General features: G+C 38.1%; 1 protein-coding gene across 1 annotated transcript in view; it reads right to left on the bottom strand.

Annotated features, from left to right (window-relative positions):
* Positions 1-3,965: 3,965 nt before the first annotated feature.
* The window catches only part of ndst1a (N-deacetylase/N-sulfotransferase (heparan glucosaminyl) 1a), a 30,166-nt gene continuing 10,852 nt past the window's right edge, over positions 3,966-23,279 (bottom strand). Inside the window, exons 2-16 of the mRNA XM_079892428.1 lie at positions 18,718-19,543; positions 15,682-15,810; positions 15,267-15,611; positions 14,820-14,907; positions 14,099-14,253; positions 13,795-13,980; positions 12,349-12,477; positions 10,772-10,954; positions 10,326-10,422; positions 9,235-9,358; positions 8,149-8,323; positions 7,598-7,768; positions 7,400-7,509; positions 6,974-7,076; positions 3,966-5,559 (exon numbers count right to left, since the gene is read on the bottom strand). Coding sequence (XP_079748554.1) covers positions 5,440-5,559; positions 6,974-7,076; positions 7,400-7,509; positions 7,598-7,768; positions 8,149-8,323; positions 9,235-9,358; positions 10,326-10,422; positions 10,772-10,954; positions 12,349-12,477; positions 13,795-13,980; positions 14,099-14,253; positions 14,820-14,907; positions 15,267-15,611; positions 15,682-15,810; positions 18,718-19,236 — 2,634 coding nt within the window. The 5' untranslated portion in view covers positions 19,237-19,543 and the 3' untranslated portion in view covers positions 3,966-5,439. The remainder of the gene's footprint in view (positions 5,560-6,973; positions 7,077-7,399; positions 7,510-7,597; positions 7,769-8,148; positions 8,324-9,234; positions 9,359-10,325; positions 10,423-10,771; positions 10,955-12,348; positions 12,478-13,794; positions 13,981-14,098; positions 14,254-14,819; positions 14,908-15,266; positions 15,612-15,681; positions 15,811-18,717; positions 19,544-23,279) is intronic.

Here is a 23,279-nt window from a genome sequence, read left to right as displayed (position 1 = left end):
TGGAGCAGTTTAGACAAAATATATGAAAAAAAAAAGTTTTGCATGTGTTTTGTTGTAATTTTACATAAAATGCATATAAATATCAGTCATCACTCTATATCTGCCAGTAACATGTCTTATTAAGATGATATTTAAATGGTTAGTTTTATGATCAACGCTCTGTAGTTTTAAAACATAATGCAATGCAATACAATGATGATTGACCTTCCTCAAAAACCTGATGATCATATTTAGTGGAGCGGCTAAGTGATATAATCATTCAGTTTATGATACAAGCGTGAAAATTGGCATGAGCAGTCTCCATGGGTCACTTGACAAGAAAATTGTCCGAGCCTCTTGAAATTTCAAGATTTTTCATTTTTCAAGATGGCCGACACCTTAGTGGAGCAGTTAAGTGATATAGTGGTTTATTTGGTGATACAAACATGAAAATTGGCATGAGCAGTCTCTGATGGTCACTAGACAATAAGCCACCCACAGCTACTTGAAATTTCAAGATGGTGGCCATTTTTCAAGATGGCCACCACCTTAGTGGAGCAATTAGGTTCATGGCAATTTTCATGCTTGTATCACCAACTAAATGATTTCTTAAGCCTAATTGCTCCACTAAGGTGGTGGCCATCTTGAAAAATGGCCGCCATCTTGAAATTTCAAGTAGCTATAGGTGGCTTATTGTCAAGTGACCCACAGAGACTGCTCATGCCAATTTTCATGCTTGTATCACCAAATAAACCACTATATCACTTAGAAAAGTCTGGCACACAATCTATGTCAGGCATGTTGTAGACTGGGTGCAAAAGGTTTTTCAGCCAAGTTTTGATCATTTCAGGGGTCTCCAACCCTGCTCCTCGAGGGCCGTCCCGCAGAGTTGATCACGCACCTGTTCAAGGTTTAGCAGGTGAGTGTGTTGGAGAGGGTGGATTGGCTCCAGGACAAGGGTTAGCTAACCCTGATTTAGAGCCTTTAGAAAGTATGCATCAAATATGACACCGTACGCATTACAGGGTTAAGTTTTTTAGTTGACTTGTGGAAATTTTTACAGTGACTACGAGAGACCAGGAAATAAAGCATTCCCCTGCGGTCCTACACACTTCTAATACAACATCTAAAGTTGCTTGACATCTATTTTCCTGTCTGTCCTTCAACACTCTGCTCAGTTCCACTCAATCTCTCTTCTGCTCAATAATTCACACCACATGCTGCATATCCTTCAAACTTTAACTTTTTAAAAACTTTAGTTGGCTGTCAAGCCAACATTCAATATTTGTCTTGACAAACTCTTGTCCAGTTTTAGATTAATGTCCGTGTGTAATGTAATGCAAGTTTGACACATTTAGTCGAATTTCAGTCTGGATGATGGAACGATAAAGATTTGCATTTAACACAAAGCTTCAATAAAGAGGCTACAAACAGTAACAGTGTATATTTTTACTTTAATATAAAAATATTGAAGTTTTTTGGCTTTTGAATGTGTTGGCTTTACTGACATAAATTTGTATTTAGATGATACGTATAAGCATTCAAAACTTACAGCCTCTCACTTCTGCCGAATATGGATCAATGATTTTGAAGACATCACTCGGCACTTTAGCTTCTCATCAGATTTTCTGTCCAAGTCCCTTAGCATTTGTAAAATTGAACCCATACTTTATTTAAATGGGGTGGACATTAACAGTAAAAAGTGCACCAATAAATTTATTAAGAATAGATTTTATAAGAATAGATTTTTTTCAGCCTATAGAGGGACATTTTTCTGGAATGTTTGCTTCCCAGAGTTTATCTGGAAAAAGGCTCGGCTGCTTCCCTTTCGGTTTTGTATATTTAACAAACATCGAGAAACACATTTGAAAATACTTCATAATATTTATGTTAGTAACTATATTTTATTAAAATGTATGGATATTGATGAAAATTTTTCTTTTTGTTCTGATCAGCCAGAAAAAAATCTTCACCTTTTCTTTGAATGTTATCATTCTAAAAAATTTTGGGAAGATCTATCTATACATTTTCAACAGAAATCTGGTTATAACTGTAAATTAACATCCAAAGATGTTATCATATATTTTGATTTGAAAATTGCCTTATGATGAATCTTATGATTTTATTAGGTAAATTTCATATTCACACGAGTAAAATAAATAATTCCAAACCTTGTTTGAAGTTTTTTTTGCCTGATATTCAGTTGTATATTAAGTCTCTCAAATGTTTCGATAACAAAAAATGTAGTGATACAATTGTATTTGCTAAAGAATTGAAGCTAATTGAAAAGTAATTTAATATATGCTGTTTCTTTAAGTAGTATAATTACTGGTCTTTAATTTTATCTTAATTATTATTATTATTATTATACACTATAGATAGCCCTTATTTTTTATTTATTTATTTTAGTTCATTAATTCTGTTTTTAATTGTATTTATTTCTTATTTACTTATTGTAAAACCAATACTGTTGATTGCTATCTTTTTGGATGTCTTGTTATTGTTGTAATTGTATGTTATGTCTATGGTCTAATAAAAATAAATAAATAAATAAATAAATAAATAAATAAAAAGATTTTCTGTCCAATCAAATGCTCTCTAGAATCTAAAGCTCCGCCCCCTACATTATAAATAAACACTGCGGCTGCGGCTAACACAAGCTGCGGCTAAAATCTGTAACTTGTTCACACATTTACTCTTTTTTTATATAGTGAATGGCACATAGTGCACTAGGGGATAGGGAACGATTTAGACAGTGTAGACATGCTTTCCATTGGGTTGAATGAAGTCTGGTTTCACGTAAACCACTGCACCACACACACACACACACACAGACACACACACACACACACACACAGTCAGTTCCGGTCCAGACAAACGAGAGTGGATCTTTCCAATCTTACGCGCGAGTCGGTGCACACCAGAAAACATATCAGACCCATTTGAATTCTGCACAGAGTGCTAGCGATATGGAGGATATTAGGAAGAGAAAAACACCAATAGAAACAGCACAGATGAGTACGTTGTCATGCACATAAATAACACACTTTTCAAACTATACACATCCTCAGCATGATTATGATCACTGTTTTGCTTTAGTGACCGTTTCAAATTAAATCTAAAGGGGGAGTCTAGACAAACGCAGCTTTACCGAGCTCAATGGCTCAAGCCCTTTTTACAGTCTATGCTCAAGTCGAGCTGTGATAAACGAAACGCTATTGGCTATGTATTAAAAGGGGAGGAGCTGTTCAATATGCCCCGCCCTGTCTTCCTGTTTCAGTGGAAATGACATTTCCACAATGAATAACGCTGTAGGTTTCAGGGACACTTCAGTGGGTTGGGGGGATTCTGATTGATTTTATCATCATTAGCTGAAGAAATAAAAAAAAAAAAAAAAAAAAATGAATGTGTTTCCAATGATATCATTCCTCCTATCGTTATACTTGTGTGGCATGGACTTATTATTTGTCCGAATTAGAATGACTATTAAAACGTTATAGTTATTGTACTTGTTGTAAACGGGATTTAAGATAGTTGTAACCGGGTTTTCCAGCAGGGAATCATGTTAAACATAGAACAGTTTCACATCACAAGTTCTCCAGATGGGCACACACCTCAAACACATCCGATAGCTAAAGCTTCTGCTGCCACCATGTGGTTCATCACATGTACTACAGCATTGTTATACATTACTAGTAATGTGTCATGAAATATAAATAAGCTTTCTAGTTTTAAAAACCAACAAATAAAGTCCCTGGCCATAACTGAAGGTTTCAAGAAACCCACCTCATTGGAAATGACGCTTATAAGAGAAACTCACATTAATAATCTAAAACTCTCAGTGGAGCTTTTTAAACCAAAACACAATCTGAATGTAATTAAAGTCTTAAAACACATTTAGGAGATGAGGAAATGTGTAACCATAGCAACAACTACCATCTGAAGATCTCTTTCTCTCTCTCTCTCTCACACACACACACACAGTATTAGCAGCAGTGTGGTTTATTTTCCTCTAATCTGCATCTGTTTGACCAGGTCAGACATCAAACAAAGAAGAAAACATGAGAATGAATTTGTGAATCATGTAGTGAAAGACGCTTCAATCTACTTACACATATATTTGTATTTCCACATCAGTAATCCATAGAAACTGTGGTAATATGTTTTTGAGTAATAAAACTGATATTTTTACCATGGTATCACAACAGATTTCCTATAAAGGACAGATCTGTGATTTTTCCCCATCATCTGCCTCAATAGTCAATTCATTTTAATTTCATCTTCATGCATGAGAGAAATTCACACCTAGAACAAAAATTAATTAATTCATCTAAAAAAAGCCAGGAACATTAAGGGAAACATTCAGTTTGAGACGCATGAAAGCCAGTGGTGTTTAATTTCACTGACATCAAACCTGAAAATGTGCATCTGTGAGCGTCAACATCGTATAACTCCAGAACACAGACTTCATACTACATTTTTGTGCTTTTTGCGTAAGTCATACGGGTTTTGAAGGACATGAGGGCGAGTAAAAAAAAAACTCATTTTAATTTTTGGATGAACTATTGCTTTAATAACACATTCCCTCTAATAAAATCACCAGTTTTGTGTTTCAACCATAATGAGGATAACATTACGAAAACATGCTGTTCTCATACAAGAAACACTTAAATGGCACTTGAAATGGTAAATTCATGTTATAAGAGCTGTACTACATTAGAAATGAGTTTCTGCTGATGTAAAAACTAAAGAGTTCTGTACTATTTAGCTTGAGAGCTGCAAATTTAAAAGGATAGTTCACCAAAAACAATGATTTACTCACAGTAAAGTCATTCACAAAAGAAGATATTTCATAGAATGAACAGTCTGTGTCACTCAAAGCATCACATGACTTCGGAAGACCTGGAATATAGCGCACACATCACACACACTTCTGTCAGGTACTTTTCTGTCATTCTTAGAGCATCACAGAAGAAAGAAGGTCCTTCTGTTTGGAAAGACGTGAGGGTGAGTGAAACGACATCCATGTTAGAAAACAAAAATATCCCAAACAAACCCTCAACAATCAGAACTAGATACAAATGTAAAAAAACAATGTAGATGTCTATATTAGTTCATTGTCGTGATTTTTGACTTCTTTATAAAACTCTATTGAGTCTGTATCAAATTTCTTGAGTAAAAAAATTGTTCACAAGTTTGTAGCATCAGTCTCAGCTCAGCGGGATGATCTTCATGAAATCAGATCTTCATATGAGTTCAGCACAGTCTGATCCAGTGTCAATAACAGGACAGATATGAGTTTGTTCATAAATACTGGCCTTTAAATACTAGTATCAGTGATGAAACGGCTGAAACTCGTCTAGGTCAGAACTGGACTGTTCCTCCTGTACGTGTTGTCCGGTCCGGATGATCTTCTGGCACTCTAGATGTTTGTGACAGTCATCATCACGAGAGACTCTGTTACCTGATGTTGAGGAGTTCCTCTCGGAGCCAGCCGGGCAGAGTCTGACCCATTTTATACAGCAGTTTAGAGAGCTCGATGTTACCGTCTCTGTAGTAGTTCCTCAGAAACACCCGAGACTGACAGAGAGACAAACAGTCAATGTGAATTTACACTACGTCTTTTTAAAGTAAACTCAATATTTCAGTACAATGACTGGAAAAAGTTAAAGGAGAACTCCGGTCAATTTTAACATTGAGCTCATTTTTTTGTACATTTGGAGTGCTGTCAGTACAGAGAACAACGACAAAAATCAGTGTTGCCTACACCGTGTTATCCTCTTTTTAAAATTTGCACCCTGTTGACTTCAATGGGGCAAGTACTAAACCTGCTTTTAGCCTCTTAACATCCTTGATGTGTCATTACAAGTGCACAGAAAATGTGAGTGATTCCTTCAGAGTGAATCTGACTGCAGTAGATGTGAAAGATATGAATAAAAATGATGTTATTTCAGCCAGCGCACATACATGTGATCATAGGTACTAAACCAATGCGCGTGAACTCGACAATCGATTACTATGGACTTTGACCGAAAACAGGATGTAAATACAGGTATGTGCGCTGGCTAAATAAATATTATTTTTATTCATATCTTTCACATCTACTGCAGTCAGATTCACTCGTGTTCACTCCGAAGGAATCACTCACATGACCTGTGCACTTGTAATGACACATCAAGGATGTTAAGAGGCTAAAAGCAGGTTTAAAACTTGCCCCATTGAAGTCAACAGGGTGCAAATTTTAAAAAGAGGATAACACGGTGTAGGCAACACCGATTTTTGTCCAAATGTACAAAAAAATTAGCTCAATGTTAAAATTGACCGGAGTTCTCCTTTAACAAGTAAGTTTGCTGGACAGTAGATACAGGCAATATGACCAAAAGATTTTCCACAACAAAAGTACATTTCAACAAAAATCTTTACCATGATTGGAGCAATACACTGTATTTCTCAACGTTGCTGCTTAAATGACTTCTAATCAAATTATAATTAATTAGTGCTTGAGCATCACTTCTCACCTGTGACATCCAATCTTATTTTCATTAATACGTTTTGAGAATCACTTAACCTTGCTTTACACAAAAAACTGACCAACATTTAAATCTCTTAATAGAACAAATAGAACAAATTGAACCAATATTTAAATCTCTTAATACAGCAAAATTGACCAACATTAAAATCTCTCAATTGTCTTTGAACACCCAGACATGTGCCTGAGTTTCTGCGGCGCTGATAAATGTGTTAAACAACACTATTAATACAATATAGCTAGATCTAGGATCTCTTGTATCATCGTTTTATATCGTCATAACTAAACCCTAAAACTAGCTCTATGGTAAAGCACTAAGACATTATAGAGAGTACGACTTTCTGTAAAGCTGCTTTAAAATGATGTGAATTGTGAAAAGCGTCAAACAACTACATTTGACTTAACTTGACTAGATGTTGTGCTGCCGCTTAGGGGTGTGTGTGTGTGTGTGTGTGTGTGTGTTACCTGTGTGTCCATGTCCATGTATCTCTGTCCTTTACTCTTCCCTAAACACTTGGTCTGTCCTCCGTCCAGTAGTTGACACCAGAAGCCTTTCTTTGGGTCAAACCTAAAAAACATCATTTAGTTAATGTGGGAAAATATTAAGGACACAGACATGAAGTGTAGAAAGGTTATCAAAACGTCCCGCATGACTCTGTGTCTTAGAAAAATGTCCTGATATTTGTTATAAAATGTATAGCTCTGTATATATATATATACACACACACACACACACATACATAGACACATACATACACACATACATACATAAAAAACACTTGGGTGTTATACCAGTATATACACACACACACATAAACACTTGGGTAAACACTTGGGTATATATATATATATATATATATATATATATGAATTTTGGCAGCTCAAACTCACGCCAGTATTTTGTGATAGTCGACTCGATTCTCCAAACCCAGAAACTTCTGGATCTTCTCCATGACCGAAGCTGGATCTGTTTTCAACGTCTGACCGTCCACAACCAGAATCTGTGAGGGTGTAACACATGAAATATGATAAAGAAAAGCACTATATTAGAACATACAGTCATGCACCCTCACACACACACACACAGACCTGGCTGTGGTGGTAGTGTTCGAGCCAGCGCTTGAGGTGTGTGGCGTACCACCCTGGACCCAGGCAGCGCTTCTGCAGAATCTGCAGCTTCACAGGTGCATTGTGGGATGCGGTAATGACATCATGGAACGAGTATTTCAGGGCCACAGGGTCAGCATGAGCTCTCTGATGCTGAAGAGAAAAAAATTGATATTTTGAGCACAATTTTATTTATTTAAAATTATTTTTTACATTTTAAATAATAATGAATTGTTAGTCTACACTGAGTGTTCAAATTGTAATTTGAAATTGTATGGCCAAAATACTACAAATAAACTAAGGCGACTAAAGTACAAACCACGTTCGTCAAAGAAATAAAATACTATGATTTTCACTGTACAATAAGTATGGCATAAGTGGTTATATAAAATTCATGGTTATATAAAAATACTGATACCACACAAAAACATTTAATTTTCATAAAGTACCATTTTACTACAAATACCACTGCTAAATGGTTGGTTACCATAGTAAACGTCTGGTAAATGAGTAGATAAGTGGTGTATAGGTACCTGGTACCAGGCGAACGCTCGGTCCGCAGGATCGCTCAGGACCGTGATGATTTTAGCTCTGGGCAGCAGCGCTGCGGCTCTGGACGGGGCGACAACCGAATCAAAATAATTGGCACCTTTTTCAAAATAATAATCAGAGCTGCTGTTGGACGGGAGGGGGAAATACTCCATATACCTGCAGGAGAGAGGGAGGAAGTCAAGTCAAGTCACCTTCATTTATATAGCGCTTTTAACAATATGGATTGTTTCAGAGCAGCTTTACAGAGATAATTGGAAATTACCGTAACAGATTGTTATGGCTTTACAACAGCTCTAGGATAAAGTTATTGTCCAGCTAAAGTTAGTTTGTATTGATTGATTCACTTCCGTTGCAAAGATCATTAGTTATTAACTTAGGGGCCGCCAAACGATTATCCGTTATCTCTGCACAAACCTCAAAAATGCGAAAACGCAGACGCACATGTGCATTACGTGTTCAGACCAAAGGTATGTGCGTTTGAATATATATGTTCGCGTGTAGTCCTTCTTTACAAATCAATCCTCAATAAACTACTTGTCTGGCCATAAAAATTTATAGTACAGAAATTTTTGTAACGTCTGCGTAGCCACGCGAACCGGAATTATCCCGACAATATTTTATCTGTACTGAGGTAAAGGGAAGGGAAGAGGACTAGTTGACACTTCAGGACTGCGCTGTCGTCGCGTTCAGGCGCAGGTCCTTCATCAGATCTGGATACGGCCTGGATCCGGCGGACTGCGGTAAACCTCGGATAAACAGAGAGACTAATATTAGCGTAGACGCCATTCTTCTTATGATGTAACAAGTACATCAGGATTAATGGGAAGTGTTCCCGGTTCCAGCTGACCTAATCTATGCAGCCTAACACTGAATTATAGAAGTATATTATGTGTTATGTGTATGCTAGGTCAAAGAGATGTGTTTTTAGTCTAGCTTTGAACTGACAGAGTGTGTCTGCTTCCCGGACAATGTTAGGAAGACTGTTCCAAAGTTCCAAAGGAAAACAGAAATGAATACACAGACTCTAACAGTGTGAAGATGCCGTTTGTTGCTCTGCTGACGCTCACCAGTCGATGCCTCGGTGATAGTTGTGCCCGCTGAAGAACTGAATCTCCTCAAACGTCTCTTTACTGGGGGAATTACTGGTCAGATCAGGGTGCATCCCCAGAAATAAGTACAGAGCCGTCGCTCCTGAAAAGCAAAGAGAAAATGTAGCATGAATTTCTTTCTTCTGCTGAACACAAAATTAGATATTTTGAAGAACATGGTTAACCGAACAGTTGATGGACCCCATTGACTTCCATAGTATTTTCTTCCATTCGTCAATGGGGCCAAACAACTGTTCGGTTAACCAACATTCTTCAAAATATCTTCTTATGTGTTCAGCAGAAGAAAGAAACTCATACAGGTTTGGAACAACTTCAGGGTGAGTAAATGATGACTGAATTTTCATTTTTGGGTGAATTATTCCTTTAATTATAGAGAGTACAGATATTGTATATTAAATTGCCAACAAATTTACCAAGCTACCATTCGAACAGAAGCTACAAATTAAAAGTGAAGGAAAACCCCAAGCCGAAGTTGGATATCGGCTACAGCAGTGGTTCCCAACCCTGCTCCTGGAGTACCCCCAACACTGCATGTTTTCTTTGTCTCCCTAATCAAACACACCTGATTCAACTCATCAGCTCATTATCACATGGGTTAATGAGCTGATGAGTTGAATCAAGTGTGTTTGATTAGGGAGACAAAGAAAACGTGCAGTGTTGGGGGTACTCCAGGAGCAGGGTTGGGAACCACTGGGCTACAGCAATCAGCTTCATTAAACACCCGAATATGCTCTTTTAACACAGGCATTTACAAAGACAGAATGATGGATTTGTGCTTCAAGTGATAGCCCAGGGTGACTAAAATTATATTTACATTTTCTTGCTGTATGTGTAATTTTTTCTACATTCTCTATCTAAAAGTGACCAAAAAGCCATTTTAAAGCAGTTAAGCTGAAAACAATACAATTTCATGTGCCTCCTCTATTTTAAAACCCACCAGCCACCACTGACAATATATATCCATTTTATATTTCATTCATTATTCACACTGTAGTGATTTATGTAACAGGATCTGGATGTGTCCATGGGATGGCGCTGTTGCCCCTCACCAGTCTTCTGAGGGCCGATGAGCAGCAGCTTTGGGAAGCGGTCGCAGGTTTTCTCTTTTGACCAAATGTCCTTGTGCCGTTTATCCTCACAGGGGTCCTGAACACAAGATCACACAGCAGAGATTTCAATGAGACAGAGAAAGAGTTAAGATTAGACTGAGCGACTGACAGGAGAACTGAGCAAAGTGTTGGGAACTGCTGGCCTTTATTCAAATGAGAAACATGTTTCGAATCACATGTTTCAAATGCAGTTTGGATGTCTAGACTGTGACTATTTTCATTTGACTAGTTTGCATTTTCCAACTGTAATCCTGCATTGTGCATCAGTTTTTAATTTTACCATAGATCTTTGTTTTACGCATGTTTCTTGTTTTGTTTTATGTTGAGTAGATTTATATTTGTGCTCTGAAATCCTCCTTTATAAATGAATCTGCACTGACACAGACCTGCCAGAGCGGCTCGGCGTCGGACGGGAACAGGTGGAAGTATTTCTCGGCGAGCTGCGTTGGAGGAAGCGTCTGTAGTTTCAGATGAGTCCATGTGAGCAGGAAGTTCAGCAGCCGTTTGAAGGTGTACAATCCCAGACGGTCATTCCCGTAGTTTGACAGGTGAGTCATGAATATGCTAATCTGAGAAAGAAAGACACTTCAGCCAATCAAACGTATTTTAAGGCTGCACTTGGAATATTCTGCACCAAATATATTCTATACCATCTGTGATCATGTATCACTGTTAATTAGTATGTAAACAGCATGCAATGATAAAACAGTAGAACGCTACATTGTGGTCACATGACCTCATTACATAGCTGTCTAGTACCATGTGTTAAAGGAACACGCCGACTTTTTGGGACTTTAGCTTATTCACCTTATCCACCAGAGTTAGATAAGGCCATACATATCCTTCTCATCTCTGTGCGTGCCGTAACTCTGTCTGACGCACACACCGCTAGCCTAGCTTAGCACAAAGACTGGAGGTAAATGGCTCCAGCTAGCATACTGCTCCCAAAAGTGACAAAATAACGCCAACATTTTCCTATTTACATGTTGTTTACATGTCTTTGTGCTAAGCTAGGCTAGCGGTGTGTGCGTCAGACAGAGTTACGGCACGCACGGAGATGAAAAGGGTATGGACTTATCTAACTCTGGGGGATACGGTGAATAAGCTAAAGTCCCAAAAAATCGGCGTGTTCCTTTAAACTAGTTTTATGATCTTGTCTCGTGACTATTATGCAAGTGTTCAGAGAAAGTTTAATAGCATCTCTCATAATAAAATTTTGTAATAAAAACAGTGTAAGAATTCTTAAATTTGATTCGTTTCTCTAAATCCATTCAAACTGCCCATTTCAATTCAAAACTCGGATTCAGCGATTTGTTTGTCACTCAAATAAAAGTGAATGCTTAATTTTCATACATTGAAAAATCTAGATGTACAATTTTAAAGGGGTCATGACATAAAATTAATCTAATCCTTACTCTATTGACATATAAGAGGTCTTTGTACCATAAGTTTCATATTTTAAAACATCCGAGTCTGTCGACAACAGGACAAATGGAAGGGTGAAAGAGTTAAAACAATTATAAAGTATTATTTCATAATCATTTTATAGTTATTTTATAATTACATGATGGTTTCATTTATTTATTAATTATTTCATAATTAAAAAAATATTATTTACGTTGATAAGCACATGAAAACCCATAATATTTTTCCTTCAAAACTTATTCAGGTCATTTGTTTGGATAAATAAAAAATATTACACATCAGTCTTTCTTGAATTCAATTATTAAAAACATGTCTTGATTAATTTCACCAACATTATTAGTGTATTTTACTGTGAGTATTAAACATTTTTGATTGGGAACCCCAAAAACACCCTTTTAATTCCTTTCAGGTGAAATACTTTTTCAAATAGAGGTCATCAAAATGCTGAAAAGGATTAACATTTGTATGGCTATATATCCCAGTCTTGCTGACGATAAGCGCATGAACACAGTGAGTTGATGTGTAAGAAGAGACTGACGGGGTTGAGCAGGACGGTGAGGAACAGCTCTCCTCCGTCAATGAGTCGCTCCAGCTCCTGTGGGCCGCCGGGATAGTCCTTGTGAAAGATGGTGTGTGTGAACAGACCACACGTCTGCCTGGGCAGCACCTGAGGAAAACACACACAAATGTGACGTCCAATCAGTTCTGCATTCACACACTGCCTGCCTGACTTAATGTGAGAGCCACACACACACACACACTCATGCAGTACAGCGCCTGTCTCACTGAGGGAATAAATAGACGTGAGCTAATGTAATATTCATAACATCTCACACTGAACTCAGGAGCTCAAACTCATTATGGAACGCAAGAAAGAGAGCGAGCAGAATATGAATCTGCTCCTGAAGAAAAGCACAACTGAGACGTTTTCTCAAGCGGACTGTTTTCACGCTTGGTTCAGGGGCCGTATTGTTCATTTTTGGTCTTTGCATGAAACAAACACCTTTGATATTAACAGGGATTGTGGATCTTGTCTTGTGCCGTGAGTGCTTTAAAGCTTTTCAGCATCTCTGACGAACGACTGAGAACACACTGGAAGTCATTCATTTCTGCTGGAGAGTACGGGAGCTGCGCATGAACAATAATCGCATCGGATTTGAGCTGAGCTCTGAAGGAAGAATAAAGTCTGAAACAATTATTTCATAATTATTTAACATTTAACATTATTTTTTAGATATTTTTTTATACCTGTAATTATTTATTTATTTAATATTTTCTGAATTATTGCATTCAGTTATTTTATAATTTATATTATTTCATGATTATAAAATAATTATTACATATGAAGTAACTATGAAAATTATTTCATAATGATTTTATAATTACAAAATTATTCATGTTTATTAGCACTGGGAAACCCAATCATTTTATAATTATTTTACTTCTTATATAAAGTATGTATTAGATAATTCCAAAAAAAAATTATATTTTATATTATTTCATAATTGTTTAAAATTATAAAATATTTGAATAGTTATATTTTATAAATGACTTTATAATTATTACATATTTATTTCATTTATTTTATAACTCATAATTAATAAATTCCAAATTATAAAATATAATTTTGTTTATTTTATTTTATAATTACAAAATTATTATTTATGTTGATTACATTTATGTATTTTATGTTGATTTTTTTTCATGATGATGTCATTTGTCCTGTGTGGTTGAATAAAATCATTCATTATTCACTCGTTCTAGCATGATGAGTAAGTGGAGAGTAAAAGCTCTGGCTGTCACTCTTCATAACAATGTGAAGATCTGAATGTCACTGAGGGCAGAATGTGACAGTCGTATGCACTTGTCAGTGTCAATTTATCAGTTCAACTGTTCATTTGCTGACACATATGAACAAACATAATGAGGGTTTATATTAATGAGCAGAGCTCACACACACACACACACACACACACACACTCACTCTGATGCCGCGGTGAATGAAGCCGCGTCTGAATCGAGCGGGTTTGAGATGTGGATACTCCTCAGTGCTGGTCACTCTGATGTCCCATACGCGCTTCCAGGCCTCGTACAGCTGGATGTGGACGGGATACACACCGGAGTGATGAGGAGCCACTGCGTAACCCAGATGAGTCGGGATAGAGTGATTCTACAGGACAGAATCAAACGCCACAAACACAGAATGACAGTCAGAACTGAAATAGGAATAAAACACTCCAGACCCGTGTGTGTGTGTGTGTGTGTGTGTGTGTGTGTGTGTGTGTCACCTCAGCGAAGCGACGGTTCAGGATCATCTGCTCCGCTAACACACTCTGGTTATGGAAGCGGTGTGGCTGAATGTGACTCCACATGTGAGGAAACCACCAGAACTCATGAACGTATGACAGCAGCAGATCATCACCCAGATCCTCCTCATCAGTACCTGACACACACACACACATTTATTCATTTTTGTGGCAAGTTTTGAATAATTATGATTTTTAAAATGTTTTTGAAAGAAGTCTTTTATGTTCACCAAGGCAGAATTTATTTGATCCCAAAAATTAAAAAAAATTTGTAATAATTGTTGTGGCGAGAAGGACGAGTACGGCGCGAGGCCGGTGGCGTGATTGCTAATGAGCGACTCCTGCGCGACGCACCGGTCTCGTATCTCTCACGGAGGAGCGCAAGCATAAAGGAGGAGCGCCGACAGTGAAGGACGAGAGAGGACAGGCCTGGATTTATGTTTCTGTTTGTTATATGTGACAGCAGTCGTCCGTGAGGGGTTGCTGTCTTTACTTTCATTTTGTATTTGATTATTGATTTTGTTATTAAAGTCTTTAAAGCCTCCTCCTCCTCGCAACAACGAACTGCGTTACAATTGTGAAATATTTTCTATTGCAATATTTTGCAAAATGTCATTTATCCCTGTGATGCAAAGCTGAATTTTCAGCATCATATATATCATCAATGCTTCTCAAAAGCGGATCTTGTGCAGTTCTCACTCACCTGCATGGAAGAACTTCCCTGAGAAGCCCAGGTTAAAGGTGAAGTCTGGAATCGACCTCCGCAGCTCATTCTGAGTTTCAACCAACGCCTGAGAAGATACACACACCACACACTATTTATGATATTCACGAATCTACACATAATTCATTAACATCCCCATTCTGAAGATGATTTTGTCCCTAAACACACACACACAAACGTGATCCGGACATATTTTCATAAGATTGTTCCAGATATATTTTTTGTGTTGCATTAAAAAAAAAAATCTAAATAAAGAAGCCACTGAATAATATTTAGCTTTAGATTCCAGCTGTAATTTGGCTTGTGATTTCCCAAATCCATTCTCTCGATCTTCCCTTAGTTTCCATGCTTTTTTCCCCCACACTTTTCTTCTAATAGTGGCAAAAAGCTTAAACAAAAGCAGATGTTTCGATCTCTTTAACGCACCTTCACATCCGACACCTTCATCCTGGTCCCTTCCTTGCCCACAAATATATCATCGATGTCCACCAGTATGAAGCGGTCCAGGGACAGAGACAGTCTCTTCGCAGTGAGGAAGGACACGGCGTCCACGAACACCAGCTTGTGGAGCCAGAAGGAGAGGTTGTGTCCGAACAGGACCCTCTGGATCCCGTCGTGAAGCCCGAGATCTTGCACCACAGAGGTGTGCAGAAGAGCAGCGAGCCCAGCGCTCTCCGAGAAACGGGTTTTGGCCAGCAGGACCGGCTCATAGGTGGAGTGATTGGACTGGAAGACGGTCCAATCATCCCCGGGAAGAGGACCGCGAACCACCTGACACAGACACAGATAACGCTTTATTTAAGTTAAACTTCAGCTGATGAGCGTTGAAAGCTCGTCTGACCTGCTGTGCTCGAGTGACGTGAAGCAGAGGGGATTTAGGGTTGACCGTACAGTCCTTCAGTCCCAGGTTGGAGTGCAGGAACAGAGGAAATCCTTTCAGCTGCGCACTCAACAGACTGTTCTCATTGGCCTAACGGGACAGACAGGAAGTGACATCAGATGATCTGATATACATGCTGCTTCCATCCAAACAAAGTCAGATGTGGGATATATTCATAGTGCAAGACACTCAGAAAATAATGAATAAAGAAAATAACAACACTACTGATTGCTTTGCAGATTTTGGAACATTATAATCAAATCATATATGTATATATATTAGGGCTGTCAAAAGATGAATCGCGATTAATCGCATCCAAAATAAAAGTTTGTGTTTGCATAATATATGTGTGTGTACTGTGTATAATTATTTTGTAAATACACAGAAATATTTGCATACATATACTGTATATATTTATATATAATTTATATTATATATAAATATAATTTTTTTATATATAAATTATACAAAAATCACAATTTTTCTTAAATATATACAACATGCATGTGTGTGTATTTATATATACAAAATAATTATACACAGTACACACACATATATTATGTAAACACAAACTTTTATTTTGGATGCGATTAATCGCGATTAATCTTTTGACAGCCCTAATATATATACTATATGAATGTATGCATGTTTTATTGACATCTTTCCCTGGTTAAAACACTGGTTGAGTGATTATATGAGAGAGGATTCATTTCAGTAAGTTGTATTGTATCTTTCAACATTTCTTCTGATGTTCACCCATGTTTATTTGGTGCTATAACCAGTAGTAAAGCAGAAGAGATTATCAGTTCACGTGTGTTTGATCTGTGATCTGTTACGATGTATTAAAGAGCGCCAAAACAACATTCATTGTTTGAATTTAAAAAAAAAATCGACATTTGAGACTTTGCTTTATATCAAAAGTAACAAAGCTTTTTGTAATTGTTGGATGGCAGGTACGCTACAAATGTTTAGCGAAGTTTTGTTCATGCATCAACAGAAAACAGCACTGACTATAAGATTTTAGATCATTACCGATTCAAATCAAGAAATTATTATTGTCAATCCAGAGCTAGTGTCCACACAGCTGACATGTTTAACTGTTTATCCACGTTGTGTGCACGAAAAAGACGCTGAACACTGTTAAAACATTCCATTGGAGAAGTGCTAATTAAACATCTGTTTCAGTCACTGATTTCAGCCCTCCAAAAAAAACAAAAAACATTTCGGCCTGAAACCAAAAATAGCCGTTTCGGCTGAATTTGTCAATAGGGATGTCCCGCGTGACGTCACGCCATTTGGAGCAGCCATCTTGACGGAATAGAAAATGCTAAACCGCCGGTGATACTCATAGACAGTACATAAACTACAGTGATACTACAGCTCGTCGCGAGATATTCCTATCATGCCCGAGCGATGCTGTGCAGTTGGATGCGATCAGATACGTGATCATACAAAAGGAATATCTTTATACCGTATCCCAAGTATCCCAAAAGAATCAAAACGGAGAAACAAGTGGTTGGCGGCAATAAACAGGCAAAACGCTGATGGTGGTGTTTGGCTTCCATCTGTTTGTGATATAAGGTACAAGAAGTAAAATGTAAACAAATTATAAAAGTGCATGTAAAATATACAATAAAGTTTAGATGAAATTATACAAGGTTACTTGACTTTTTACTAGGGCTGTCAAACGATTAATCGCGATTAATCGCATCCAAAATAGTTTGTTTTTACATAATACATGTGTGTGTATGGTGTATAATTATTTTCTATATATAAATACACACACATGCATGTATATATTTAAGAAATATTTGCATGTATATACTGTGTATGTATATTTATATTATATATAATTTATATTATATATAAATATTTTATATATAAATAACACATTTTCTTAAATATATATATGCATGTGTGTGTATTTATATATAGATAATAATTATACTCCGTACACAGACATAAATTATGTAAACACAAACTTTTATTTTGGATGCGATTAATTGCGATTAATCGTTTGACAGCCCTACTTTTTACGTCTATTCAGTTTTTGTAACATGTCCATGACAACCGATAGCCTGCTAAGCTTTTGTATGTTTTTATGATCCGGTGTAGCGTGATGGGAAGTGAATAAGGTAGCTGTAAATGTCACCGAACTCAATGTCAGGAAGTTTTTCTATACATTTAATGCCTGTAAAAAGAACTTGTGGTGCTTCATATGGATCTATGATTCCTAAATCCTTTATCTTCCTCTATGTATATATATATTTTTGTGATGCTAATAAGTGCGATGACATGACGTGAAGAGCTGACGGCTGCTGCACTAATAATAGTGGTGGGGGGAAAAATCGATTCTGTTCAGTATCGAGATATTTTGCGCACGCAATTATATCAATACTGTAGCGCAAAGTATTGCAATATTTAGGTTAATTATAAAATAATTATACTAATATTTATAGTATTATTAGTATAATAATATACTCCCTAATATATTACCCACCCCTAATAATAGATCCATTGCCACAGAGTAGCTGACGGATATATACCGTCAAAATGGCTGACACGCGGCTAGGGGTCACGTGACTGGGAGATCCCTATAGCCTATATCTTAAATCTTATATCATACATCTTAGATTTGTCCCGTCTGCCGCCAGTGGCTTTGAGACTATTGATTCACTTTCTCCATGTATTATTAATTTCACTGGTTACAACAATGCACTTTTCCAAGTAGGAAGTTGAAATGTATGGAATTCCAAAGCTGCCAAAATAATAAATAAATACATAAATAAATATAAATGAAAAAATGTATCAATGTTGAAAAAAATACAATTATACATAAATAAGGAAATAAAAGTATAAATACTTATTTATTTATTTATTTATTTTTAACATTTATTCATATATTTATTTATGTATTTTTTTTATTGTTTTGGCAGCTTTGGAATTCCATAGAAACGCTGATGAGCGAGTGTGTGAAACTGGTATAGAGTCTCTTACCTTAAAGAAGCCGATAATTCCGACTCCAAACTCGATACAGTATCTGTCCAGTAATTCCCTATTCCAGGCGTCCATGTTCACGTACTTCAGGATGTTTTCATACACAATCAGCACAAAGTGGCCCCGCAGTCCATCTGTTAACGTGGGCATGTCCCCTTTTCCAGGAGAAATTTCCATCCGGTACCGGAATCGCGCAGACTCCAGGATGGCCACGATCTCCTGGCCGAGCTGCGAATACTGACTCTCCACGAACACCAACACGACCGGATCCGACCGATAGCCATCAGACGGCAACGTCCCGCCCACTCCGGCAAGAAAGGGGAGTGGTCGAGAAGAGGTCACGTAGAGGTCATCCGCTGCATGCCCTGCAGTGACCGACGGTTCGAGCTCTCGTTTGACAGCGTACAGGAAGTAGGAAGAGAGAAACACGCTGAGAACGCAGAGGAAGAAGAGGAAGATGAGGCTGGTCTGTAGCGGCACCTGGCGAACGAGACGGCGCAGGCGGAGCACGCTGGGCATCACACAAATAAACAAACAAACAGCTAAAAGAAGGAAAACTGAAGTTCAATCTACATGTTCACGTTCTTTCGGAGAAGTAAAACGAGAGGAACATGACACAGAAATGTCTCCGTGCTTCTATGTGACCATTGCTGAGGCGGAGAGAAGGGGCGGGGCTCTAAACTTGAGTGGATGATTTGTCTGTCCATCATCAGACTGGCTCCGCCCTCTTGCTCACTCTGAGGCTTTTGATTGGTCACGGACAGCTGACGGGGGCCGGCTCTGCTGTGATTCACCGATAATCATTGCTATGGATCCCAGAAGACACCTGCACACATGAAGAAACAAATATGTAAGGAAAAAATGTTTAAAAGAAAGAATCTACATTTAGTTGAGATGCATAAAATGTAACTATGCATTGTTGCAACTATGTGTGTGTTTGAGTTACTGAGAGGAACACACACACACGCACACCTCTGGTGGCGATGACACCGCACTCAGGGCATGAGGAGGAATATCAGTGTCAGATTAGAGACAGTGTGTTCAGACACTCAGCAGGAGTGAAGCGGTTCTGGACGGCAGCGGGTCGCTGTGGACTGATGGGTTTGTTCTCGGCGGGTTTCAGGAACTATTCGGGCTGAATTTGCATAGATTTCACACTGTCTTTTGACGGGGCGTGCTTCAACGGGGCTGTGAAATTGTGTCCTGATTCTCAGTGTGTTTAAAAATACCCATCAGATTCATCCACAAACTCAGAGAGAAGTTTCAGCTGAAGACAGTCGATGAAAACAAATGATCAAGATGCACAAAAAGCTGCATGTCAATGGATGAACGTGGTATGATCAGAAACAGAAGATGGCTTGAATTAGCTGGACATGAGCTGTTCGAATAGCCAAAATCTTATTTAAATTAAAAACAAATACATACTCAATGTAATAAATTCATATGATATTTAAGTAAATTCATTTGACTGAAGAACGAATAGGTGAATAAAACAAGTTGGTGTGTTTCATAAACCGAGGAGATTATACCGTGTCAACTGTACCGGCCCATCAAGTTATGTTGATTATAAAGAGAGCAATTAATTTGTGATGTGTTGCAACTCGCCACACACGTCTGATGTAGACTAGAAGTCTATATTAATTCCGTTTGATAAAAACTGCAGTGTATTTAGCACACGAGTAAGTGTGCTTACAGAGTTTGCAGCTTTTTAGTTAGTTAACAGAAAAACTGTAAAATTTACAATAAGGTTCCATTTGTTAACATTAGTTATCTACATTAGTAAACAAGAAACATACTTCTAAAGCATTTATTAATCTTTAGTAATGGCAATTTCATAATTTACTCAAATCAAAAGTTGTGTCTGTTAATATTATTTAATGGCCCTGAGCTGACGAACTAACAATGAGCAGTTGTTCATGGTTAGTATTAGCTAATGCATTCACTAACATTAACTAATTGGACCTTATTGTAAAGTGTTACCATATAAATCATGTGAACATGCATAATAAAACACACATTAGAACTTTACAATTAATTCAATATTTCGTTTTAGCGGCGTAACCAATCACTGACATTTTGACATGAGAAATTATGATTTTTCTCATTCAGACAGATAGGAGAAGAAAGATACAAGCGCACACACACACACAGAACAGAAGTTGCATGTGTCGAACTCACAGAATGTCCCCACTGGGCCTTTGATGTGAGTGTGTGAGAGTTTGAGAAGAATTGTTGGAGCCGCTGGCAGGAGAATGCATTTGATATATGAGTGTGGCAACAAAAGCAGCACTGGGACTCTGGAACGGGTCGGCCCATTGTGAGAAGAGGCCAGCCGAACCCTCGGGTCACCAGGAATCCTCACGCAGCCCCACACACTGACACTAACAAACGACGCTCCGTAGCAACCGCCAGCTCTCCATGGAAACGCTGCATGAAGGCCGTGGAAACGGTGTGACAGAATGGAGACCTTCGCTGGGACTCAATCGGACTGGATTCAACCAGAGTTCACTGCGGGATTCTGATGAAATCTACAAATCTATTTTGGAACTCCTGATGAGAATTTTGGAACTCACAATGGAAACTGTGAATGAAAATTCTACTTTAATTGCATGGGCTGATTCATAAATCTGTTTTAGATTAGTCAGAACTTCGTTCTAGAGAGACAAAAGTGGCTTAAGTTACTGTCAACTTTGACTCCTACCATTATTTTAGCATCATTTAGCTTCAGTGTGATGCATTTTTTTGTGACACATTCCTCCAATAACCATCATTAAAGCTACACTGTGTAGGATTTTCTTCCATCTCGCGGTGAAATTGTTTATGACTACCAACTGAATATTACTTTCCAGCCCCTCCCATTCCGAGGGAGTTTTAACTCATACGGTGGCCGTATTATTTCAAATCTGCCGGCAATCACGAGTAATCTCCCCCTCGCATTCGTCACGGTGCCACTGAGTGTCAAAACGCGAAAGGCGAAGCTTGAATTTCCAGGTATGTCCCTCTTTGGCTAATGTATTTTCAAGATGGAGGCGCAACATGGCTTCCGCCATTCGAGCGACTCGCTCGTATGTATTCTAAATGGCAGATTCTACGCTTACGAGAATACTTGATTAGTTGGTAGAAGTAATTACACATTAATGAGCACATATTATTTTGAAAGTGTTTTTTGCTAAGAATCAACTTAAAAAATTACACAGTGTAGCTTTAAAGTTGTGTGTGACTTGTGCCACAGTAGACCTTCTGTTGGCTCGGACCAGACGGGATATTGCCTTCATTGCCCTCGTGCATCGATGAGCCTTGGCTCAAGACAACTCTGACTTCAGCCATGTTAAAAAAAACTGCAAAAGAGAACTCAAAAACTCTAAATTGTAGATCTCTTGAAAACTCTAGTTCTAGAATTCTCTCAGCAGATTCCAACACTGGATAATTCACGTTACATTTATGCATTTGGCAGTCGCTTTTATCCAAAGTGACTTACATTGCATTTCAAGGTTCACACGTTCACATTCTTATCAATTCTTGCTTTCCCTGGGAATCGAACCCATGACCTTGGCGTTGCAAGCACCAATGCTCTATTGATTGAGCTACAGGAAAGGATACCCATCTAACCCATATTCTGCCTCATGACCTCATTCTGGGAACAACATTCTGATTGTGACTGATCCCTGACATAAAAGACTTCCATTATGAAGTCAAAAGTGGGAGTGATGATTGAAGCAGAACCCCAGAGAGCAGCTCATCAGACATCATCAGCGGGAACACACTCATGAGTGACACATCCATGATGAGAGAATTAACAGTAACACCTCAGGCCATGTACGACACACCTCACGCGAACACAACACGCTTGATTCAACCCCATCGACCCACACATGAACCCCTATTACACCAACACACGCGTGTTTATTTGATTGGATATGCCACAGGAACAAACAGCGCAGATTCCCCTGGAGACAGCCAATGAGAGACCTGAAGGGCAGAGCGGCTGCTCATTTATCACGTTTGGCAGCTCTGGGGTTTGTGGGTTTCTCTGAACACAATGACGATCCGGTTCATTCAGCCCTGCGTTTAGCAGCAATCGCAATCCAGACTTCAACTGCAATCAAAACTAAGAGACTCAGTCAATAATCACTTCAGTTGCTCTGAGCAAGTGTGACGGCGCTGGCCATGATGATAGAATTTACTGATATAATCAGTTCTTGAAGAGTGCTTTTATGGTGTTTATGATAATATGAACTAGATGTTTTTCTGATTATGGACATGTGAAATGATAAACATGTAGAAAGCACTTTGAAGCATCTTGCTGGTAATGATCCACATCCCAGTGAGTTCTGCGCTGGCAAACACCACATGTGCCTCAGAAGATGCCACTTTCAAATCTAATCAAGGTCAAATGTATATTTTGAATCTATACATTTTATCTTCAAAATGTAATCAAGCAATTGAGTTTTACAGCAGTACAGTAAAGCATCTGAGCCATTTTGATTCAGCGATCTGTTAGATGACTGATACATTCATCAACAGCAAGATGCATTTTCCTGGTTAATGCATCAAAAAACTGG

This window comes from Squalius cephalus, assembly GCF_949319135.1.
Source record: "Squalius cephalus genome assembly, chromosome: 14".
In the NCBI taxonomy this organism is placed as follows: domain Eukaryota; kingdom Metazoa; phylum Chordata; class Actinopteri; order Cypriniformes; family Leuciscidae; genus Squalius; species Squalius cephalus.
The sequence above is the reverse complement of the archived record's forward strand: the minus strand, read 5'-3'. Positions and strand labels throughout refer to the sequence as shown.